This window comes from Podarcis cretensis (genome assembly GCF_951804945.1).
Source record: "Podarcis cretensis genome assembly, chromosome: 8".
Taxonomy (NCBI): Eukaryota; Metazoa; Chordata; class Lepidosauria; order Squamata; family Lacertidae; genus Podarcis; species Podarcis cretensis.
This window is the reverse complement of record NC_137177.1, coordinates 51,513,214-51,534,063: the sequence shown is the minus strand read 5'-3', so window position 1 is coordinate 51,534,063 and position 20,850 is coordinate 51,513,214. Positions and strand designations below refer to the sequence as shown.

Sequence of the window (20,850 nt, the reverse complement as noted above, 5' to 3'; positions counted from 1 at the left end):
GTCAGAGTGTCTAATTAGTAAAAGCTGGTGAAGAGTGACATTCGCTGGACATGCATTATTGGGTTCCTAACCAAGTTATTCGCCTCAAGAAATCTCCTTCATAGTGCATTTTCAGCAAAAAGGCCAATGCAAGAGGAAAGATTATACAAGACAGGGTATACACACCAGTAGTAATACAACACATTAAAAACTGCTTCTTGCTAGTAAATTATGGATAGGAAATGGCTCAGTTTGCCTGTAACACTAACCCAAACTATGGCTTAGCGCAAATGTGCAAGCATGCATATCCCTGGAGAGGAGATTGCAGCCACTTTGTTCCTCCTCCAGATCTGCTGCTGATGTGCTGAGCAATAGTTTAGTTTAGTGTGTCATCCAAACCCAGGTTCGTGGTTAATCCTCTCCAGGCAAACCACAAGCTGTAAACTAAGAACAACCCTTGGTTACAGTTTGCAGTTTGTCTGAAATGAGTCAAACCACAAGCCTGTGTTTGGACTACATACTACACAAACCATGGATTAGGTCGCAGCAATGCAGCAGCAGGGCATGGAAGCTTGTGATCTCTTCAGAACCTGTACATTTGCACTAAGCCATGGTTTGGTTAAGAACTGGGTCAATGCAACCTAATTTCTGTTTTTCATGCAAGATAAGAAGGCACACCAAAGTTCACAGTTCTGGCTCCAATAGGGACGCAAGCAGACTTTCTTAGGATTGGGTGAAACCATCCTGACAAACATCCAAAATATTTGGAAAGATCTTTTTCTATAGGAGGGTAAGCAGATAGAGACAAACTGAAGTTTATGGCACAGCAGCAGCTTGACCACAACGCAGCACACGCTAGTCTTGCTGCCAATGCAGGGGAACGCTTTCACCAGTGATTCACTCACAATCATCCTTCCACAGAGGGATACATGGTTACTAGTATTATGTTTATATAATACTTGGGGTATGGAATCATAGAATGAGATGGCTGAGATGATCAGCACTGTAAAAAGTCCAGTATCATTTTAACATGTGCATTAAAAAGTAGCAAAGCTATGAATTGTACATTCATGAAATAAATAGATTCCACTGAGTATATCTGCTAGTATCTGTAAGGAATGAAATGTTATAAAAAAAAACTGGGCATGAGAGGAGCGTGAGTTGGAAAGAAACCAAAGAAGAAGCCATCCAGTAAAGGATTAGGGCTAAACATGGATGCCAGATCAGATAGGAAAGGATTTGTATGTCAACAAAAGATGTTCTGTGCTGCTGATGTGCAAGCCTGTCATTATGAAGCCAGAAGAGAACAGCTTCTTTCGGTGAGTATCCAGGGCACCTGCAATACTGAGATCACTTTCTAGCATCGCATACCAGAAAAAATATTCAGAAACTTGCAGAGTTCGCCAATGAATTTTAAAGATATAGATATAGATATACTATACAGACAGAAAATACACCCAGGTGTAGAAAGAAGTAACTGCTCAAACACAGCTATTTAAGGCAGTAAAAGCAAAGGAAAGTATAAGCAAGTGAAGTACAAAAGGTAAAGCAAAAAAGTGCTTATTGTTCAGAATGGGTTGGGAAGAATCTCCCAAAGAATCAAAAGTATTATACTACAGAAAACCCTCCAAATAAAGGGATGATAACAGAAATTCATTGGCTGCTTTAAAACAGGTGTGGGGAACATTTGGCTCTCCAGATGCAAGCATGCTCTCTTCAACCCATATTATGTCTTCATTTTATATGTCTGATGCATTTTGGCTTCCTGCCCTCTGACTGGACCATACTATCTATGAGACTAAAGGTACAGGGGCTGTGAACCACACTAAAATACATACCAAATCAGTACCAATACATCCCAAATTCAGCACCAAAGAAAGCTTAATTCTGTGACAAAATTAATTATGCAAATCCAATTGTGCTATTTATACAAAGTTAGTGTGGAGTAGCCAGAATCTACACAGAGCCCCAAAGTCATACCTTCTAACCACTGCCTGCTCAGGCTTCCAAGAGATTGCTAGTTATTACACTACGGATGGGGAACATCTGGTCCTCCAAGTCCCTCCAGCCCTGGTGAGGGATGATGCAAGCTGTTGTCCAACATCTGAAAGGCCATGGATGTTGACAGACGCATTAGTGAACCCTAAGAGCTAGAAGTTTGCTTTAAAAAGCAAATGCTCAAATTGTGAAATCATATTTTTCATCAAGCCTTTGATGCATAATATGTCTGGACCACAGCATGTAGTTAATTAACTGTTCTTAACTAATTGTAATCTTTTATTATTGGTATTTATTTTTGTATATCACCCTAGTCTTTGTATTTATGTTATGTAACTACTCAGAATGCTGAATTCTTCATTGAAAGGATAAAAATGAAATCCCAGCCAATTGCCCCAGGACAGACCAGGAGCAATCTGCCACCAAGCTAAAACAGAAGCCAAGCCACTCCATCTGTAATGTACCCTACATCCAGGCAAAAGCTAGGGCAAAATGTGGTAGCCTTTCTAAGTCATTCACAAAGTAAGGGGGCGTGTTCAGTCTCTGTCTCACAGAAAGCAATACTGTGAACCTGACAGTGCAATAGCCCCTGAGAGGAATTCATTTGTCATTCTAAACTGCATACCAAGCTCCTGACAGTTATGCAAAAGCTGCCCAGCTTGTTTGTGCCAAGCAGATGCTCTGGAGACAGCACAGGCTGTCCTCACACATTAATGTCTTACCATCTCACTTTGTTGCATGTCTGTGTAGCACCAAGCGGGGAACCTGCCACCATGGGGACCTGGATAGGGCTATGCTGCTTGTTCATGACAAGGTCCAGTTTCTCTTCCAGTGATTTGCAAGTAGCTTCTAGGGCTAGCAGCTTTGCTTCAATACTATCCAATCGCAGGCATATTGTCTGATTAATGGAATACAGGAACGACTAGGGAAGAGAAGCAGCCAAATAAAACAGTGGTATATATATCTTCAAAGAACATACACACATCAATATTCAACTAAATGCCCCGTTTACTAAAGGAGCACTATCAGGCCACCCAGTCTCTAAGTATGATCATCCGCAAAGTTGGTGGAATATCACAGCATCATTGAGGCTTGCCTGCAAGTCTCAGTTTAGAAGGCTCTGAATTTGAGGTCAAACTCCAGAACCTTGTTTTCAATGCCATTACTTTACCCTTAATATGGGTGTCTCTGAGGATATGCAGTCATCAAATCAGATGCAATGGTTTCCAGAAAGTGATCATAATACCTATGTCTGCCTTGGACCCTCGTACCTACAGGACCACCTCTCCTGGTATGCCCCGCGGAGGACCTTAAGGTCCATAAATAGCAACACTCTAGAGGTCCTGGGCCCTAAGGAAGTCAGATTAGCCTCAACCAGGGCCAGGGCCTTTTCAACACTGGCTCCAGCCTGGTGGAACACTCTGTCTCATGAAACCAGGGCCCTGCAGGATCTGATTTCTTTCTGCAGGGCCTGTAAGACAGAGTTGTTCCGCCTGGCCTTTGGCTTGGAATCAGCCTGATCCCCTCCCCCTCTTTCCTTTTCCTTCTGTGATGGAACCCCTATTTGGGGACTTCCCTGGCTTTTTTCTGGCCCACGTAGGACCAATCTGGATAGTTGGCCTTGGTGAAGATTTGACGTTTTCTCCCCCCAGTTTTGATCTGGGCATCCACTGAAATGAGGCTGCATTTTAAGTTGTACTTTAATCCTGTTTTTAAATTGTATTTGAATCAATTGTTATTATACCTGATGTTAGCTGATCTGAGCCAGGTCTTGGCTGGGGAGGGCCGGGTATAAATAAAAAATATTATTATTAATGAAATCTTTTCATTTTAACATGAAACATTCAACTCTAGCTGATCACTTAGGTCTTTGTAAAACACATGTCCACCACTTCTAGAAACACAAGTGGTGGGGACATGTGGAGAGGCCATTTCCACTGTAGTAGGCTGTGGAAATATTTTTTCTTAATGATACCCCAATCTCAGGTAAGATCTATATTGCTCTAGCAGGCCCTAGGGCTTGATATCTGATCAGTTATCCTACGCCTCCCACCAAAGTAATTTTTAATCTGATGTTCCAGTAGGTTTTAAACTAAGCGGCACTTTGGTTGTTTTTGGAAACAAAGGAGGGATATAAATATTTTATAATCAATTCCCAAAGTTTTGGATTCTGAAGCAAGTTTGGTAAATATACATACACACACCCTTTGTGCAATTACTGTGATTAATTTCCTAAAGAAATAACAAAAGAGCAGCATTAAGAAGAACCTTCCCCACACTACGAAATATTTTTGTTTTGATTTACTTAAAGAAATTTCTATTGTGCCCCCTGGTGGACTTTAATTAAAAGTTACACAGAAGAAGCAAATTTAGCCCGTTAGGTTAGTTATTCAAGATAGAAAAAACAGCTTGGAAAAAATACACTGCTTAAATTAACTAGTTAACAAAATACTAAGCAATTTCCCTACAGAAGGAGCTAAAGCATACAATAAAATTTAGCCCCTGAAGGGCTTTTGATGCAACCAACTCTACTATCTGCCCAATAGCCCCATAAATAAGTACCTAGTACTAGGAGTATGGAGTCAATCTGCTGTGGCAAGATTCTTGGGTTAGCTTCTGAAGCCTCTGTCTCTGTCTTTCTTAAGGAGAACAAGAAACCTGCAGCTGCAGGCAATTTAGAAGTCTTTAGCCCACAATACAGAGATGGGGGAACCTGTGGACCTCCAGATGTTGCTTAACTACAACTCCCATCACCATTGGTTATGATGGCTGGGACTGATGGGAAATGGAATGCTACAACATCTGGAGGGCCACAAAGTCCCCATCCCTGCAGTAACAGAACCTACCCTTGTCCATCCAATACTTGACAACATGTAGTAAATAACAACAAATGTCCACAGGCACCTTAATTGAGGGATCCTGGCAATTAATTTCGATCCGTTGACGCTTTATAGGTGGGTCTACATCTTCCTCTGTCACATCATGATTTTCCAACACAACTGCAAAACAAAAACAGAGAAGCTATTTCCAGAATTTCCAGAAAGGACACTGCACAACCAGTACAAATTAAATACAGCCTTTGAATGCAAAGTTGCCACTTGAGTACATGCAAGGAAATTCCTTTCTCCAATCCTATTTTAACAGCTGAAGCTACCTCTTATCTGAGGGTGTTTTAATGGTTGATTCAGATTGAGATAAGCTCTAGATCCATGCTCCCAAACAGGCCAAGCCACAGTCTACATCAGGCTTGCCAACCATCTTCAATCATGTTGTATCCTAACATGCATTCTGTTGCTGGTGGCTGCCAGCACCTCAGTCTCAGTTGCCATGCTTCAGTATCATAAGAAATGTTTAGGGCATAATACAATATGAGACACAGGAAGTAGGGACTGGAAGAAGAGCACATAAACTCTGGGTGTGTGGTAGCCTGTCTCTACTAAAGCACTACTTTATTTAGTCCCAAAGAAACATGAGATTCTATAGATCAGTTCTTCATCATTCTTCATTTGTACAAGACATATAATAAAACATACATGCAACCAACAGCAAAATATAGGGTGTCTTTGCATTTATTCCTCTCTGTGTTACATCTCCCACTGTGTGTCCCCTCCAACAGCATACCTGGATGATCCGGATTCAAGTCCTCAACAGCAATTTGAACCACCTCAGCTAAATCCTGTTCTGTCATCATTCAGAAACAGGCAGCAGCGCTGGTCCTGAAAAGATGTATCAGTTCATGCAAATCTGATCCTGTAAAACATTGTTAAGAAGAAATTGTAATAAACACAGTGGATGCAAGAGTCACCATATGTCACAAGGGGTAAGAGTATGTTCAAATCATATTTATGAGCTTTTTCAAAAATATTTTTATTCATTTTTTTTTTTAGAAAACATCTCGTTGATCCTCATAAAGAACCAGGTTTCCATCGGTCATTTAGTACAGCACTGTCTCCAACAGCAACAATAGGCAGATAATTCATGCTGCATATACATAATTATATTACTATAGCAATCTGAAATCTCTCTCTACAGAGAGAGAGAGAGAAACTCAATATTCACAATTACTAAATGCTAAGGTTAGAATTTCCCACTGCACTCATAAGAAGAAAAAGGAAGAAAAGGGAAGAAAAGGCTACCCTTTTCTTACCCTTGGATGACTCATTGTGAGGACAGTCTCAAAAGCTCTTCATCTTGAAATTAGTTACCACAACATACTTGCACAATTTGCCTTCTAATGTAAACCATAAGAGGTGCGTAAATAGTGGTAGACATATTTTTCCCACCATTTTCATGCTTATATATTAAGATTCTAGGACAGTTAAAGAAATGATAGCTGACATCTTCCTTTTTTTAGCTTAACAGTGAAATTCTATACTTGTCTACTCAGACGTTAAGTCCCACTAAGTTTAATGGTGCTTGCTTCCTAGTAAGTCAGCAGAGTTCTAGAAAATTAAATGTGTATATGGAGGCAAGCAATAGTTCTAAAGCAGGAACTTTGTTTTTAGATGATACAGACACTGTAACATGCATACTCTTAACACCGACATAATTCTATGATTCTGTTATTCTCTTCTAAGCAAGAGGGCATTTATTTATTAATATTCTACCCCACCTTATCCCCAAGGGAGACTAACAAATCAATAATACTCAAAGCAGACAAAAGATTGAAAATTAAAGTAAGAGGTGAACTCAAATGTCACACAAGCAGACTTCCACTTCTTCAATAGGACTCTCCCTTCCTCTCCCCACCACCCCTGCCCCCCGCAGCCCTCCAGCCCACCCCCCGGACTGTCTTGGAGAATACACCAACTCTTTAGAGCAGATTGGGGCAGCATGGTGGATTGCAGGAAGGAGGAGAGGATGGGACTAGTCTTTACTGCAATCAAGTGATAGAGTGGCTTGCGCTCTGCGACTTCCTTCCCAAAGTCCTCTTTCCTTGTCCTGGACTGATCCAGTAAATCTATACACACAGATATATGAGGAATTATGCCAAAGAGTGAGGCATTCTCATAAACCAGTCTTCTCCAAACTGGTGCTCTCCAGATTTTTTGGACTACAACTGCCATCAGCCCTAGCATCATGCAGCAGCATCCAAAACACCTGAAGGGCACCTGGTTGAGGAAGGCTGTCGTAGGCTCTCTTTGTCAGCACAAAATGAGATTTGGAAGCTGCTTTGGTTTGAATTAAATCAGTTTTCTCTCTCCAGTCTCCAGAGTTTCCACAATTCAGCTCCTGCAATATTCAGTTCCAATCCCAGCATTCAGCTCTGGTTCTAGAGCCAAACATTTTTCAGCACTGTCCCCCTGGAGTTCCCTGTCAGGGATTGTTAGAGGTCTTATTAAAGGAAATCTCCAGCCTCCAAAAGCTGAATTAAAATTGCTGGAGCAATCCACATCTGCATTTCCCACACTTGGGGGAGGGGGAGAAATGGAGAGAGAGAGAGAAGAACAGGCAGATTAAGGGGTTTTTTCAATACCTGAAGCAAAAAAATATTGGGGAAATAAACTTCATTTGCCAGTGGAAATGGCAATTTATCATTAACCACTAGCACTGAATCAAATCCAACTGCACACACCGACTTTTCCCTTCTTCTGCTCAAATATAAGAATGCAATTAAAACAGGCAGGTGGAGAACACCACAGCATCGCCCAGGTTCCTGGACCAGCCAAGGCAGCAGCTGCTCATTACAAAAAAATATATGCATTCTAGATTCTTCCAAATGAGGACACGACACGGTATTGGAGGCATTTACTCAAAACACTTCTGCTGCCAAGAGATTCATTTGAAATTTGGATCACCGTGAAAACTATTGTGATTGCATTCGCTGTGGCAGCATGCCCAAGTAACCTAGCAAGAGATTTAGGGCATGTGGTTGCCATTTCTATCATTTTGGCAAATTAAGTTTGCCATTTCTCAGAAGTCCTGGAAACTAGCCAGTCGTAACATAATAAAACAGCTGTGCTAGGATTACTGTTTCATATTGTCACTAACTGCAAGCTATTGGAAGCCCTGCCCTGAACTTGAAGAGAAAGAATATTTCAATCCATGCATTAAGAAAAGGGAAAGAACAAGTCAAAATCCCCCACCCTCCGCTTTTCATCTTCCTTTACTCGTAAGAAAATCAAAATTCACACAGATTAACATAATACATGTCCCGCAATTTAAAGTAATATTAACATATATATGCATGTGTATTTTACAATCACCATACTGCAGGTTCTGGTGACCAACAAGAGAGTCCAAAATCATATAAAGTTGTAGTCAGTGTTCCACATGTAGAGCAGTTCACCAAGAGGTCACACCAATTTTTACAGTGTCCTTTTATCCTTGGGTTTTTAGCTTGAAGTTTAAGCTACAATTTGAAAATGTACTGTTCATCCTGGGTATTTATGTTTAAAAGATAATCCAGATAATTTTTGGGATAAGTTGCATTCCCTGCTTACTTGCATTCCAGCCTATCAAAGGCCTTTTCTGCAGTGACAAACACCACTATATGTTTTGTATTTTATAATATGTTCCTCCTCTGCAATAAAATAAAATAAAATAAAATAAAATAAAATAAAATAAAATAAAATAAAATAAAATATGCTTTAGTAATGGCTTATTATGCAAAGGTTGGTATTTTATTATCTACACTAAGAGAGATAGGCAGACAGTTCTCAAGCAATGCTGGGTAATTATCAGGCTTAGGAATCAATTTTGCATCCCGTCAACTTTTCTTAAAAATAAAAAAAATTGGAAAGTATGAATCATATAAAGCATGTTATAGTACTGCACATTAAGACCAGCTGGTCCTGCTCCATTTTTCAGTTTATGCTCTTCTTCACGTCAAGTACCTTTTGCAATTTTATAGGTGCACTCACAAATGTCTCCTGCCTGATTACACAACGTTTGGAACAAATTGGGGAATATTTGGGCTCTTGTACAAGTTCTCTTTTTGCCCAGCATATCTTGAACAGAACTTAAGAACGGAGCTTTGCTAGATCAGATTAAAGGCCCATAAGATGCAACCTAATGCCTCATGGGAAACCCATGGACAAGATAGAGTGCCTTTGAATATGGAGGAAATGCCACATAGCAGCCTTGCCAATAGCTGTCCCAACATAGAGGACTCAATGTGGCAATGAGTTCCTGGCAGCCCCCCACCAGGAGGGCAATGCATGGGACTGCTTTGGGTTACTTCCCAAAACATTTTGAAAACACTACACTGTTTTGTTACCCATGCTTAGTTTTGTTTGTTTAGTTATAAGAAAGGCATTTCCCCTCCTTTTCATGGTAAGATGATTTTTATGCATAAGATTGGTTTATCCATTTCAAATTCAACTTGGTACCATATGCGGATAGCACTCAGCTGAGTCTTTTTCCCAATTCAAGAAATCTTGCCTTGGGCTTTGTCACAGATGTGTTTTCCACACTTTGCTCCAAAGCCACAAAAATAGCTTATTATTCTATGCAGTACTGAGGTGTTTGCTTTTCATTTTAATGAAAACTGAAAATTATTTCAATTTCATTAAGTGTCCGAAGGCCAAGAAAAATTGGGCCTGAGTTGATTTGTGAGCTGTCAGTTATCCATTCCTTACTGGAACCTCAATCCTAAAAACATATGCAACTTGGCAATAAGCTCTTAAACTGAACTAACTTTCAACCAAGCATGCTTTGGGTCACAGTTTAAAGAAAAAATCAAAATCCATGAAAATCATCAGGTATTCGGCAATTGGGATGTATCACACAGAATTCTATCAATTTACATCTTCTGGCCATCTCCACATTTTGTAAAACTGAAATGACAGTTTATATGAAGGGTGGAGAATGTTTGGCCCAGGAGCAGAATGAACACTTTAGGGCTCTCTACCACGCCCTAAGAAATCTTCCCAGGCCCCACACTTCTTTCAACAAGCCACCCCTCAGCAGCTCTTATCCAGGAATTTAAGTGCTTTTGCAAAACTGGAATGTGTCCCATACCCCTCAACTGCCCCAGTTGAAATGTGACATCCCAATTTTGGATGCCATGCCCTCAGTAGAAACCATGAGCCCTCACAAGGCCAGAATGTTTGCCATTGTACAAAGATGAGAGTTGCATGTCGGTCCACCCTACTTCACCTCTGGCCACATCTATCACTATCGTGTTCTGCCCCCCACCCCTACCCTGGGGGTTACCTACAAGGAAATGCAGTCCTCAGCCTGAAAAATATCTTACATACCAAGGTAAGAGAACACTAACAGCGAACCCAGGGGCAGGCATGTAAGTCTGTTGCAGAGAAATAGAGGGTCTTGTGTCTCCATTGAGGTTTAAGGAATTGTAAGCTTCAATCTCCAATACATTCACTAGGGCATGGGTGGGCAAGACCCAGGGGCCTGATCCAGCCCGATCGCCTTCTAAATCCAGCCTACGAACGGTCCAGGAATCAGCGTGTTTTTACATGAGTAGAATGCGTCCTTTTATTTAAAATGCATCTCTGTGTTATTTGTGGGACCTGCCTGGTATTTTTACATGAGTAAAATGTGTGCTTTTATTTAAATTGCATCTCTGGGTTATTTGTGGGGCATAGGAATTTTCTTCATTTTTTTTCTCCAAAATATAGTCCGGCCCCCCCACAAGGTCTGAGGTACAGTGGACCGGCCCCCTGCTGAAAAAGTTTGCTGGCCCCTGCGAATAGGGAGTATGTCTATTCTGTGGGATTTACTTCTGAAGATGTAGCACCCTGCTTGTGGTTAACGCTTAGCTGGAATGAAATATTCAACGCAGCAATAGAGAAATTAAAATAATAATTTATTTGTCAGACAAATAAATATGAGGCACAGTGGTATATGGTTACCAAGCTCTGGCCTGGCCTCTTGCCATTCTGGCCAGCACTTATATTTCCTTAATCCAGCCCCCTTGCTCCTCCTGTGGCTGCCTCTGTCCAATCAGCCTGGTTGAAATTCCTATTGGCTATTTGCTAGAACCAATCACAAAAGATACACCCATTTCCTCTCGCCCTTTTATGGGAATCAAAAAGCTATATATTCTTCTATCTATAAATGACAAATAAGTAGTAATATATCTTACATGTGTCTCAACAAGGAATCTTAATTACCAGCTCACCTCTTGCCCTCCTTGCCCTATTGTCTTCCAAAACAGATGGTTAATCTTGAATTTTTATCTTAAATATATGTCAAGGATTTTGAGTTCACATCAACATTGAGAGATCTCCTTCATCTGAAGGTTTCTAAACAAAAGGCCTGACAGCCATATATCAGGAGTGCTCGATGGTGTCTCCTGTCTGACAAGGGGGGGGCTGGTGGCTGACTTAATTTCAGGATAGTTACAACTCTTACAACTATATGAAATAAGAATCTAGCATTTCTTAAATCCTTTGCATAATTATATTTAAGCTAATATATGTAATACATAAATAACCTTTTAAAAGGAAAAGAAATCTTAAAAGGATCTTAGTTTAAGAAAGAAACAGCTTTAGAAAAGACTTCCCAAAAATGTTCTGTTTCTGCCAGCCAGACCAGTTGCTTTTTCACTGCTCTTGACCTTTTTAACCTTAGGAAGAAGATATGGCTCATTTTACTATTTATCCACCCTTAATTTGTAGGGTCAGTGTAACCTTGGCTGTCAGCCTGTAATTCCCTTTTTACGACTTTGAGAATTGTTTTCTGCTATAAATCAGGGGGGCCCCTTGTCTAGGAGAAAAACATTTTGCCAAGGTTCTTAGGCAGCTGGTCTTCTAAGACTGGTCTTTTAAGATACAGGCCCTGATTAAACATATAAGCTTTAATAAAAATGCAGGCTTATGATTAGATGCCTCAAAGAAGCATGTTTAAGGTTTCATAGTTAGCATGGTGTAAACATATGTGGGCTAAAGCCCACAATATATTTCACAAAAGCAGAAAAGGTCAATGAATACTCATGCTGTCATATTTTTGGCGGCTTTAAAAATCTGGGTCGGGATCCATATTTACAACAATGTCTCTGTCTATTAACTTTGGTTCCAAGTGACAGCTATAACAGTAATAGAAATATAGGGGGAAAGTCTAATAAATGCTGTACATCCTTCACAGCTGCCATCCTTTGCTGTTTTAAGGGTAAAAAACATGAGTAGAGAGAGATCCCGGGCACCTACGAACAATGGCCTCTGCTTTTTCAGTGTGGGCACCTAAATACTTGATAATGTCATCTAAGAATCTGTAATTATTTCCTATTCCAAAATAAAACTAGGTATCAAAAGCCATATCAGTTTAAAAATAGAACTGCCCAAACATTTTTACAGCTTAAAAAGTGCAATCATAACATTCTGTCAACATCTTAATCCAAAAAACTATACTCAGCATTTGAAACCTGTCACAGTTATTCTAAAACATACAAAATAAACTAAAATTAATAAAAAGAAGCTACGTGTCAAGATACAAAGGTTTTTCCAGTACTTAAAGGGTATTTAATTGAAGTGTAATTCTTGGCTTTTCTAGTCACATAACTAACTGCCTTCCGAACCAATTTTCTTCTATCATGCATGTTTGTGGTACTGTAGTAATTTACTGCACAAACAGAAATTCTTTCCTGGTATTAAAAAAACCCCAAAAACTTAAGATGAAATAAGTCCAGTGTGAAGTGAGAATTTATGAACATTCTAACACATAGCTGTCATGGTTATTCAATGCATCATTTTTCCTTTCCCAGGCACCAAATGACAGCCAAATCTTCCTTTAGTAGCCCACTTGCCCTTCATCCAGCTCTGACATAAACAGCTAAGAACGCTCTTTTACAAACCCAGTCACCTCTGTGATTTGTTCTAACTTTATAAACCTTACACTTGGCTCCTATCGGCAGACCTGTTGGCAGCTAGATCTTAGTCATCTCATGCTAGCCCATTGCTCCCTAACCAATTACATCATATGTCAACATATTGTAACATTGATTAATAGGCATAACATAATAAAAAGCAGCCCTTTAGTAAAAGAAGGTCAAGCGCATTGTAAGCAGGAGCCCTGCCAGTTCTCCGAGGGCCTTTTCTGCATGACTTTTAAGGGTAGAATTAAGATGTAGAACCTCAAAAGGATTCTCATTGGAGAGATTTCATGCTACACAGGCACCCTCATAAAACTACAAAGGGAACCCAAACGTGTCCAGTCTCAAGATTACAGAACTGCAGTTCTTCTTAGTTTTTGCCTTCCTTCTTGCCTCCATATAGAGCTATTTTTCAAATTGCTTGCATCTGGACTGGGAAAACCCTAGGCAACTAGTCATTCATGTTGGTGTTTTCTCAGTTCCATGAAGCATTTTCCCCTAAATGTTGGCTCTTCAGAATTTAATGTGTTCTTCCAATCCTCATTTGCCTACTTCGGATTCTTACTAATTTTAATCACAACTCAACTATAATCATCAAAAATTCATCAAAAGCCTGCATAGTGCAGAACATAAATCGGCATTTAGTCTGAGACCAGAATGCCATACTGGAAGGGCCTTGGCCTGATCTGACAGAGTTGTCATGTGAAACTACAGCTGTGCTTTTGGAAGCTTCCATTTATACCAAGAGGCAACCAATGCCTCTTTTGGCTTACATAGATGCAGCCTACATGGAAGATATTCCCATAAAGTTCAATAGAACCTATTCCCAAGTAAGTGTTTGTAGGACTGCTGCGCAATATGTACATGGTTGTTGGCGTCTGTCTCAGGAGACTATGGTAGAGTGTGCATTCAAGAGTGAAGTCAAACCATTGAGAGAGTTACAGCGTCTGATGCAGCTGTAGAGACCGATATGAGAAAAATGTATGTTTTGCAGCTGGGGTAGATGAAGGCGTCGGGTTTCGCTGCTGCAGGTGCACTAAGGCATTTCTTCTCTCTACACTAGGGAAGACTGAGGCACTGAACAAAGTTTCAGAGTCATGTTCTACACTGCTCCCCATTCAGTCACAAAGCTTACTGTGTGGCCTTTGAAGTGGTCAAGAACCCTCAACCTCTCCAAGTTGATAAATGGCAATTAAAAGAAACCATTTATCAACAATCATAGCCTTTGCACTCATTACCTCATTTTGCTTTAAGGGCAAAATACATCTACCCTTTACATTCATTTGCGCAAAGTGTAATGCAATTTCACTCCTATGCAGAAATCTAAACGTGCATTATCCACTCGTTATGCTCCCTATGTAAGGTCACTTGTGCTTCTCTGGCACTGAGGAGGCCTAAAAGGGCAAACATCATTGTAATTTTCTTAGGAACCCAATCTGAAATTTTTAATTACCGTACTTTTCCATGTATAAGACGAGGTTTGTTTATTTAAAAATGTTAAAAATTGGGGGTTGTCTTATACACGGAATGTGCATAGGGGGGACTTGGGATTGGTTGCTGCCGCGAGCCGGAGATTGTCAGCAGCTATTGGGTATGCTATTGGTGGTTGCATCAAGGGCTAGTTTTTATTGGCTGTCGCTGCGGTAATTGGTTGGGCGACTGGCAGCTTCTGCCAGCGAGGGGACAGACGATAGGCAGCTTTTGAACCATGTGCGAGTGGCAGTTAAGTGAGCAAATTTCAGCATTCCCCCCACAAAAAATCTCAACAAGTCTGAGCTGCCCCCCCCCAAAAAAAGCTCCACAACTCTGGGAAATCTCCCATTTTCTTAATTTGGAGTCCCCAAAAATAGGAGGCGTCTTATACATGGGGGCATGTTATACACAGAAAAATATGGTATACTGTGAATCTACATGGCCTCGTGGTTTGATTTGTCTCTCTTCCTGGCACCACACCAGCCCATGGACACAGGGCAACGTCACACAGTATCATCACAGGCACAGGGTCACAGGTACATAGGAAGAACACAAACAAAACTCCTGCTCCATTTCAACCCTTTACAGAGGCTGCAGCATTAGCCTTTAATGTGAACAGCCTTCAAACAGAAGTGCCTACAAAATATTAGCAGAAAATAAGATTGTATGACTGGTGCAGAAAGGGAAGGAGTTGTGGTGAACAAATGGTTTGTATTTACCAAATGTTCTTGACCATTTAGATGTTCACAGCAAAGGGAAATAAACATTTCTCGGTAGTAAACTTGCCTGTAAATCAAAATATTTGTATATGCTGATCGAAGTGCAAACAACCTGGATACATCTTACTTCAAATTATCCAAAGAATTTACACTAACTCTTTAAATAAAGGATCTCTTTTTAGGATGCTGCAGAAAACTAATACTTTGGGGGGGGGGATATGGGTGCTTGTCATATATGGGGGTGGGGTGGGGTGGGCAGTGCTTGGGAGAGAACTGTAGAAACTTTAAACAAATATAGGAAGATTGCCAATTTAAAATAGAATTCGGTGTATTCTTTTTTAGTTATTTACTAAAAAGTATGACCATCTGACACACGTTATCAATTAATAGGAGCAAGAAGAAAATGATGGTATTGTGTTTGCTGCACTCAAGAGTATCACTGTCCATCTGTGTTATGAAGATTAAACCAATGGACTGGGAGAATGACAAAGCAAGTCCCACAATGGAACCCTGCTTAACTTTCCCCCAATGGTATTTGCATACTCCAAACCCTGACCCACATATATAGATGGGGCTGGGAGCACACAGTATAGTTAGAGAGGAGACAGCAAAAGCACCCCACCCCCACCCCCCCGCAATACACCTTTAGTGGGGAAGAGAGCAGAGAGGGTGAGCTCCTATCCTGTAGGGCAGTGTTCCGCAAAGTGTGGTATACTCTCAAGGGTATGCAAAAGGCTTTCAAAGGGTACATGGCAGAATTTGTTCTGGTCTAGATAAAATAGTATTACAGTGGTGCCTCAGGTTACATACGCTTCAGGTTACAGACTCCGCTAACCCAGAAATATTACCTCAGGTTAAGAACTTTGCTTCAGGATGAGAACAGAAATCGTGCTCCAGCGGCGCGGCGGCAGCAGGAGGCCCCATTAGCTAAAATGGTGCTTCAGGTTAAGAACAGTTTCAGGTTAAGAACGGACCTCCGGAACGAATTAAGTACTTAACCCGAGGTACCACTGTATTAGAACTACCTCCAAGTTATCTTTGCCAGAGAAAGGGTATGCCAATGAGACTAAACTCTCAAAAGCATTAAGCGATTATTCTAAGTTTGGGAAACACAGCTGTAGGGAATCTTGTGGGACTGGAACCCAGCCCCACATGGAGAGAGCGAGCTGAGTTCCAGTACTTCAGCCTGCTTCACAGCCTTCAGCCATCTAAAACAAACCCAAGCACTATATGCCATTACTGTTTTAGGCTGCCAAGGGCGTGCTCTCACACATTTCCAATATACTGTTTCAACACTTTAAACCATATGTCTAACCCCTTTTCACCCTAAGTTAATGAACAGTATAAAAGAAGGAACAAAGAAGAGAAACTAAGGCTGCAATCCTTAACACACCTATAGGGAGCAGTTTTTGTTTTTCTCAGAAATTTACGTATAAGTAAGCAAGGACAAGATCCAATTGCAAAAGTCACACTTGGATTCTGCATAGTTATTTTAACAATGCAGATCACTGAGCAGGGAGAACAGAAATTGCTTGTACTTGTAAATCCACTTCAGGGAATCCGAACACAGATTATGGAGTAACTTTGCCAAACTGATTGGATTGACATCATCAAAACAAATTACGCAGCATAACAGTTCTGAGTTTAAATATTTATTTTAACAAAAGTTGTACTTTAAATATCCTTCAGAAGGTTTCCAACAGTTTAAAAAAGAACCCACAAAACTGAAGCTATTTGAAAGCAATTATTAGAGCCAATGATGGGCTAGTACATCAAATTTGTATTGTATTATCAATATAATCAGGGATTTTTTTCAGGGGAAACTCAGGAACTCAGTTCTGGCACCTCTCAGGTGGGCGCCATTTGCCATTTTAAGGGAATGAGGGAGGTGTTCATGGTTCCAGCACCTCTTTTCCTAGAAAAATAGCACTGAATATACTGTACAGTAATACATCTGCTGCTCATAATTTTCAAGGGAAGAGCGCCATCTGGTGAAAAACCAGTATGTCCTTGCAGAATGCATCACAAGTGTCTTGAGCAGCAAAACCAAACAAACAAAACAGGTGAACTATGCAGCTGCAAATCCAAATAGCACTCTTTTGTTACACTTTTTCTGTTTAAGATGGTAAAGATGAAAGGATAATGGTGTGAACAGAAAGAAGCAGTGAATAAGAAGCAACAACATAAGGGAGATTATCTTGACCCTACAGCAGAGAAAAGGAGGAATGGATCCAAGCAAAAGGAAATATTATTTCAGCAAGGATGGACATAGACTAGTCTTCACAGGAATGTAGGACGTTGCCTTTAGTACACTCTGGTCTTGTGTGACCAGAAGCTCTCTGGGTGGTTTCAGGCAATCAGAAGAGTCCTTCCCACCAGCATTCCCACTGACCCTGATTCAATCAAAGATTCCTCAAGGATTGAACCTGGGCCTGTCGGCACACAAAGCAGGCAAACGCTACCTCTGAGCTATTCTTCTATATACCTCCCAATTCATCAATATTCAAAGAACAGTAATCTGCCTCCTTCCCCCTAATTTATTTTTCTTATATTTATAGCCTGTCTGTCTTCCATCATGGAACCCCAAGTGGCATACGTGTGGTTTGCAGGTACTGATCTGACCCAGACCTGCATGGCTCCAGCAGGGAGGGCAGTTTCATGTTCCTTTTTAGACCATAAATATATGTACAATAAATAGTATTTGCATTTCCCACAGACCCTGATTCCAAGCAGGTTTTGCAATGGCAGCTGAACTAATTTTCTTGCTTTCAAATCCCATTTCATTGTTCGTGTGTTTGGGGTTAAGAATTTAAACAGTTTCACGCAACTGACTTCACTCTCTGGCAACGTGTAGTTTGAGGGCAAATGTTATGGCACTTAAGAAATGTAAATGAGGTGCAACAATTCACTTGTACAGTCATACCTCGGGTTGAATGTGCTTCGGGATGAGCACGTTTGAGTTGCGCTCCGCGGCAACCCGGAAGTAACGGAGCGCATTACTTCCGGGTTTCGCCGCTTGCGCATATGCAGACGCTCAAAATGACGTCATGTGCATGCGCAGAAGTGGCGAAAAGCGACACACGTGTGTGCAGACGTGCCATCGCTAGTTACGTTTGCTTCTAGATGCGAACAGCGCTCCGGAACGGATCCCATTCGCATCTAGAGGTACCACTGTAATCCCATATTATGACCCATGGGGATGCCTTAAGGGCTACTGTTTGCAACACTTGCCACTTCCATTTCCAGACTTATTCTGTTGCTTCTCCTGCTCTGGTTGGATAAACTGTAAGCTCCCTTTTTCCCTGTTATCATATCTTCATGCATACTGAAAGCACAGTATAAACAAGTTCTGCATTATAGCAGACAGAAATACAACACATTTACATGCCACGCCTGGCATTTAACTAGGTGTGAGAAATTATCTAAATAATATTATGTATTAATAAATTACCTATAATAAACTTGCAGCAAGCTTCATTGTGGCCCATCTCACTTTCTAATAGCACTAAACAAGTTGCCTATCCCAGTTCTATGCAAAGCTTGCCCGGTTACAACTTTGCAAAATTGTAAAGTAGCCTGGAGATCACTGAAGTTTAGCTGGGGAGTGGGGAGTGAGAGCCTAGAAAACATGTGCTTGCCCTACAGCAAGCATAGGGAACCTGTGGCCCTCCAGATTTTGTTGGACTACAACTTCCATCCTCCCAAATGAACATCCAGAGGGCCACAGATTCCATATCCTTGTCCTAAAACTAGATTATGTATTGTATTCACGTCAAGCTTAATCAAAAAGAGAGCATTCACTTCAAGTCCAGCCAAGGATAAATATGGGTAGAAAATATTAAACATGTCACAATCAAAATTTCACGTGGTTGTTGTTCCAACACGTGCGCATTACTGAAATTGTAACGTTCAATTAGCCTTTTGACAATAACTGAACAAGTGTAAAAATATTTCATCAGGTTAAAATGAACGAAACTGACAATGAAACATTGGTAGCAAAGGACGAATCTGGGAGTTAATAAGAGGATGACTACAAAACAGAGGTAGTTTGAATGTGTTTCTAAACATTATTCACTCAGACTCCATCATGACAAGATGAATTAAGTATCCTATTATCATTATTATTAAGTTCTAAGGTTGGGAGATCCCGTGTGTGTGTGTGTGAGAGAGAGAGAGAGAGAGAACACATACTGAAAAACAGAAATACAACAGCAAATAATCAAAAACAAGCAAGCCAAATGCTTCTCAGAACAGAGCAATCTTCAAGTGATGGCAAAATGTTGTCAGGGAGGTAGCAGATATTCCAGAGCCCAGGCACAGCAACAGAACAAAACCTTGGTGGCAGGACTGACACCAGGCTTCCATAGGCTAAAATACCCTATTGATATGTAAATAAATATATTTAAGTGGCTTCCCACTAAATTAAGAACACATTTTCAACCTATTCAAATTTGCTTTTACTCAATCACACATATTCATGCTTGTTGTGGTTTTCCACTTCCTATACTACAATCCACCTTAAAGATGTTATTCTGTGGGAAAGCAGATTAGATTATAACCTTATCTCTGTGTTGTGTCCAGTAGGTATGCATGCCCTTCCGGGCAAGGATCTGTATTTTGTTGCTGTTGTCGTTTTAAAAAAAGGCACCAGCACACGCGCTGATGAAACCATAAGGATCAATCAATATTATCTAGAAAATCAAAAAGTTGCAAGCCTACGTTTTTAAACGAGTAATTTTACCCGTGTAAAAAAAAAAGCGAATTACTGAGGTATGCAAATATATGCAAATCAGGAAGCTAACAGACAGATACACGCACACATATTTAACATTTATAATCCTAAATAAATGGTGTCTTATCATCTAAATTCGTGCAAGGCGGAGGGGCGGTGAAAGAGAGATCAGGAGGGAAATCCCGCCTCCCGTTCCAGGAGGGGAGGGGCCCAGCGGCTCGCGGCGGCGGCAACGGCGGCGCGGGGGGGGGGAGTGAGAGGCTGAGAGTGAAGCCCCGCCCCTCGCTCGCCCTCCTCCCGCCTTCCCCTCGCGGCCCAGCGGCCGAGGCGCTGTGAGGGAAACCGAGCGGGTTTTCCGGCGTCGTGAGGGAGCCGCGCGAGGCCCGCGCCGAGGAGCTCCAGCCCGAGCCAGCCGCCCAGCCGCGGGGGAGAGCGAGGTTACCGTTTGCCTTGCCGAATTCTCGTGGTGTTTGGTCGGGCGGCTGCGATAATGGCGTCCTTCCTCGCGAGAGATCCTCCGGAGTCGCCACTGCGCAGGCGCCACAAAGCCCCGCCGCTCCCCTTCGACTGCCTCGAGGCGCCGCGCACGCGCGCTGAAGGACTCCCACCTTTGGTCCACGGCAGCCAACCCAACGCCAGAGCCTCCAGCCGGCGAGCGGCTGGACTACGTGTCCCGGAGGGCCTTGCGCGCTGGGGGACTCCCGTGAAGCCCGCTTCTCCCGAGGCATGCTGGGAGTTGTAGTAACGAGGGAAAGAAGAAGTGGACGCTGGGGAGTGTAGTTGTAAAGCTCAATGATGCTTTGGGCTCAGAGTTTGAAAGCTTGAGGCCACCAGGCGGCAGAAATAAAGCAAAGCGATGGTTAGGTCATGTTTTCACGGATTGTCATTCCCGCCAAATATTGCTCAAAGCCTCAATAAACGTGTAGCGTGATTTTGTATATATGAGGTGTGTGGCTCAAACACATAGACAGAGACTGATACATTACATATACAGGGAGAGAGGGATAATTATTTTCATTTTATCACATAAATACCCTGCCTTTCTTCCAAGGGCCTCAAGATGGCATATACTGTTCTCCCTCTTCCCATTTTATCTGCACAACAACCCTGTGAGGTAGGTTAGGCTGAGAAACAGCGATTTTCCCCAGGTCACCGAGTGAGCTTCACGACTGAGT

At 41.5% G+C, this 20,850-nt stretch overlaps 1 protein-coding gene across 3 annotated transcripts in view; it reads right to left on the bottom strand.

The window, feature by feature from the left end:
• BANP (BTG3 associated nuclear protein) overlaps positions 1-20,311 on the bottom strand; it is a 156,864-nt gene extending 136,553 nt beyond the window's left edge. For 2 of the 3 annotated variants that reach the window (XM_079988855.1, XM_079988856.1), the window contains exons 1-4: positions 20,118-20,311; positions 5,599-5,727; positions 4,882-4,976; positions 2,700-2,899 (exon numbers count right to left, since the gene is read on the bottom strand). In XM_079988855.1, coding sequence (XP_079844981.1) covers positions 2,700-2,899; positions 4,882-4,976; positions 5,599-5,668 — 365 coding nt within the window. In that variant the 5' untranslated portion in view covers positions 5,669-5,727; positions 20,118-20,311. Of the gene's footprint in view, positions 1-2,699; positions 2,900-4,881; positions 4,977-5,598; positions 5,728-20,117 lie in introns of those variants that run through there. The other variant, XM_079988857.1, reaches the window with a different exon arrangement.
• Between the last annotated feature and the right edge of the window lie 539 nt (positions 20,312-20,850).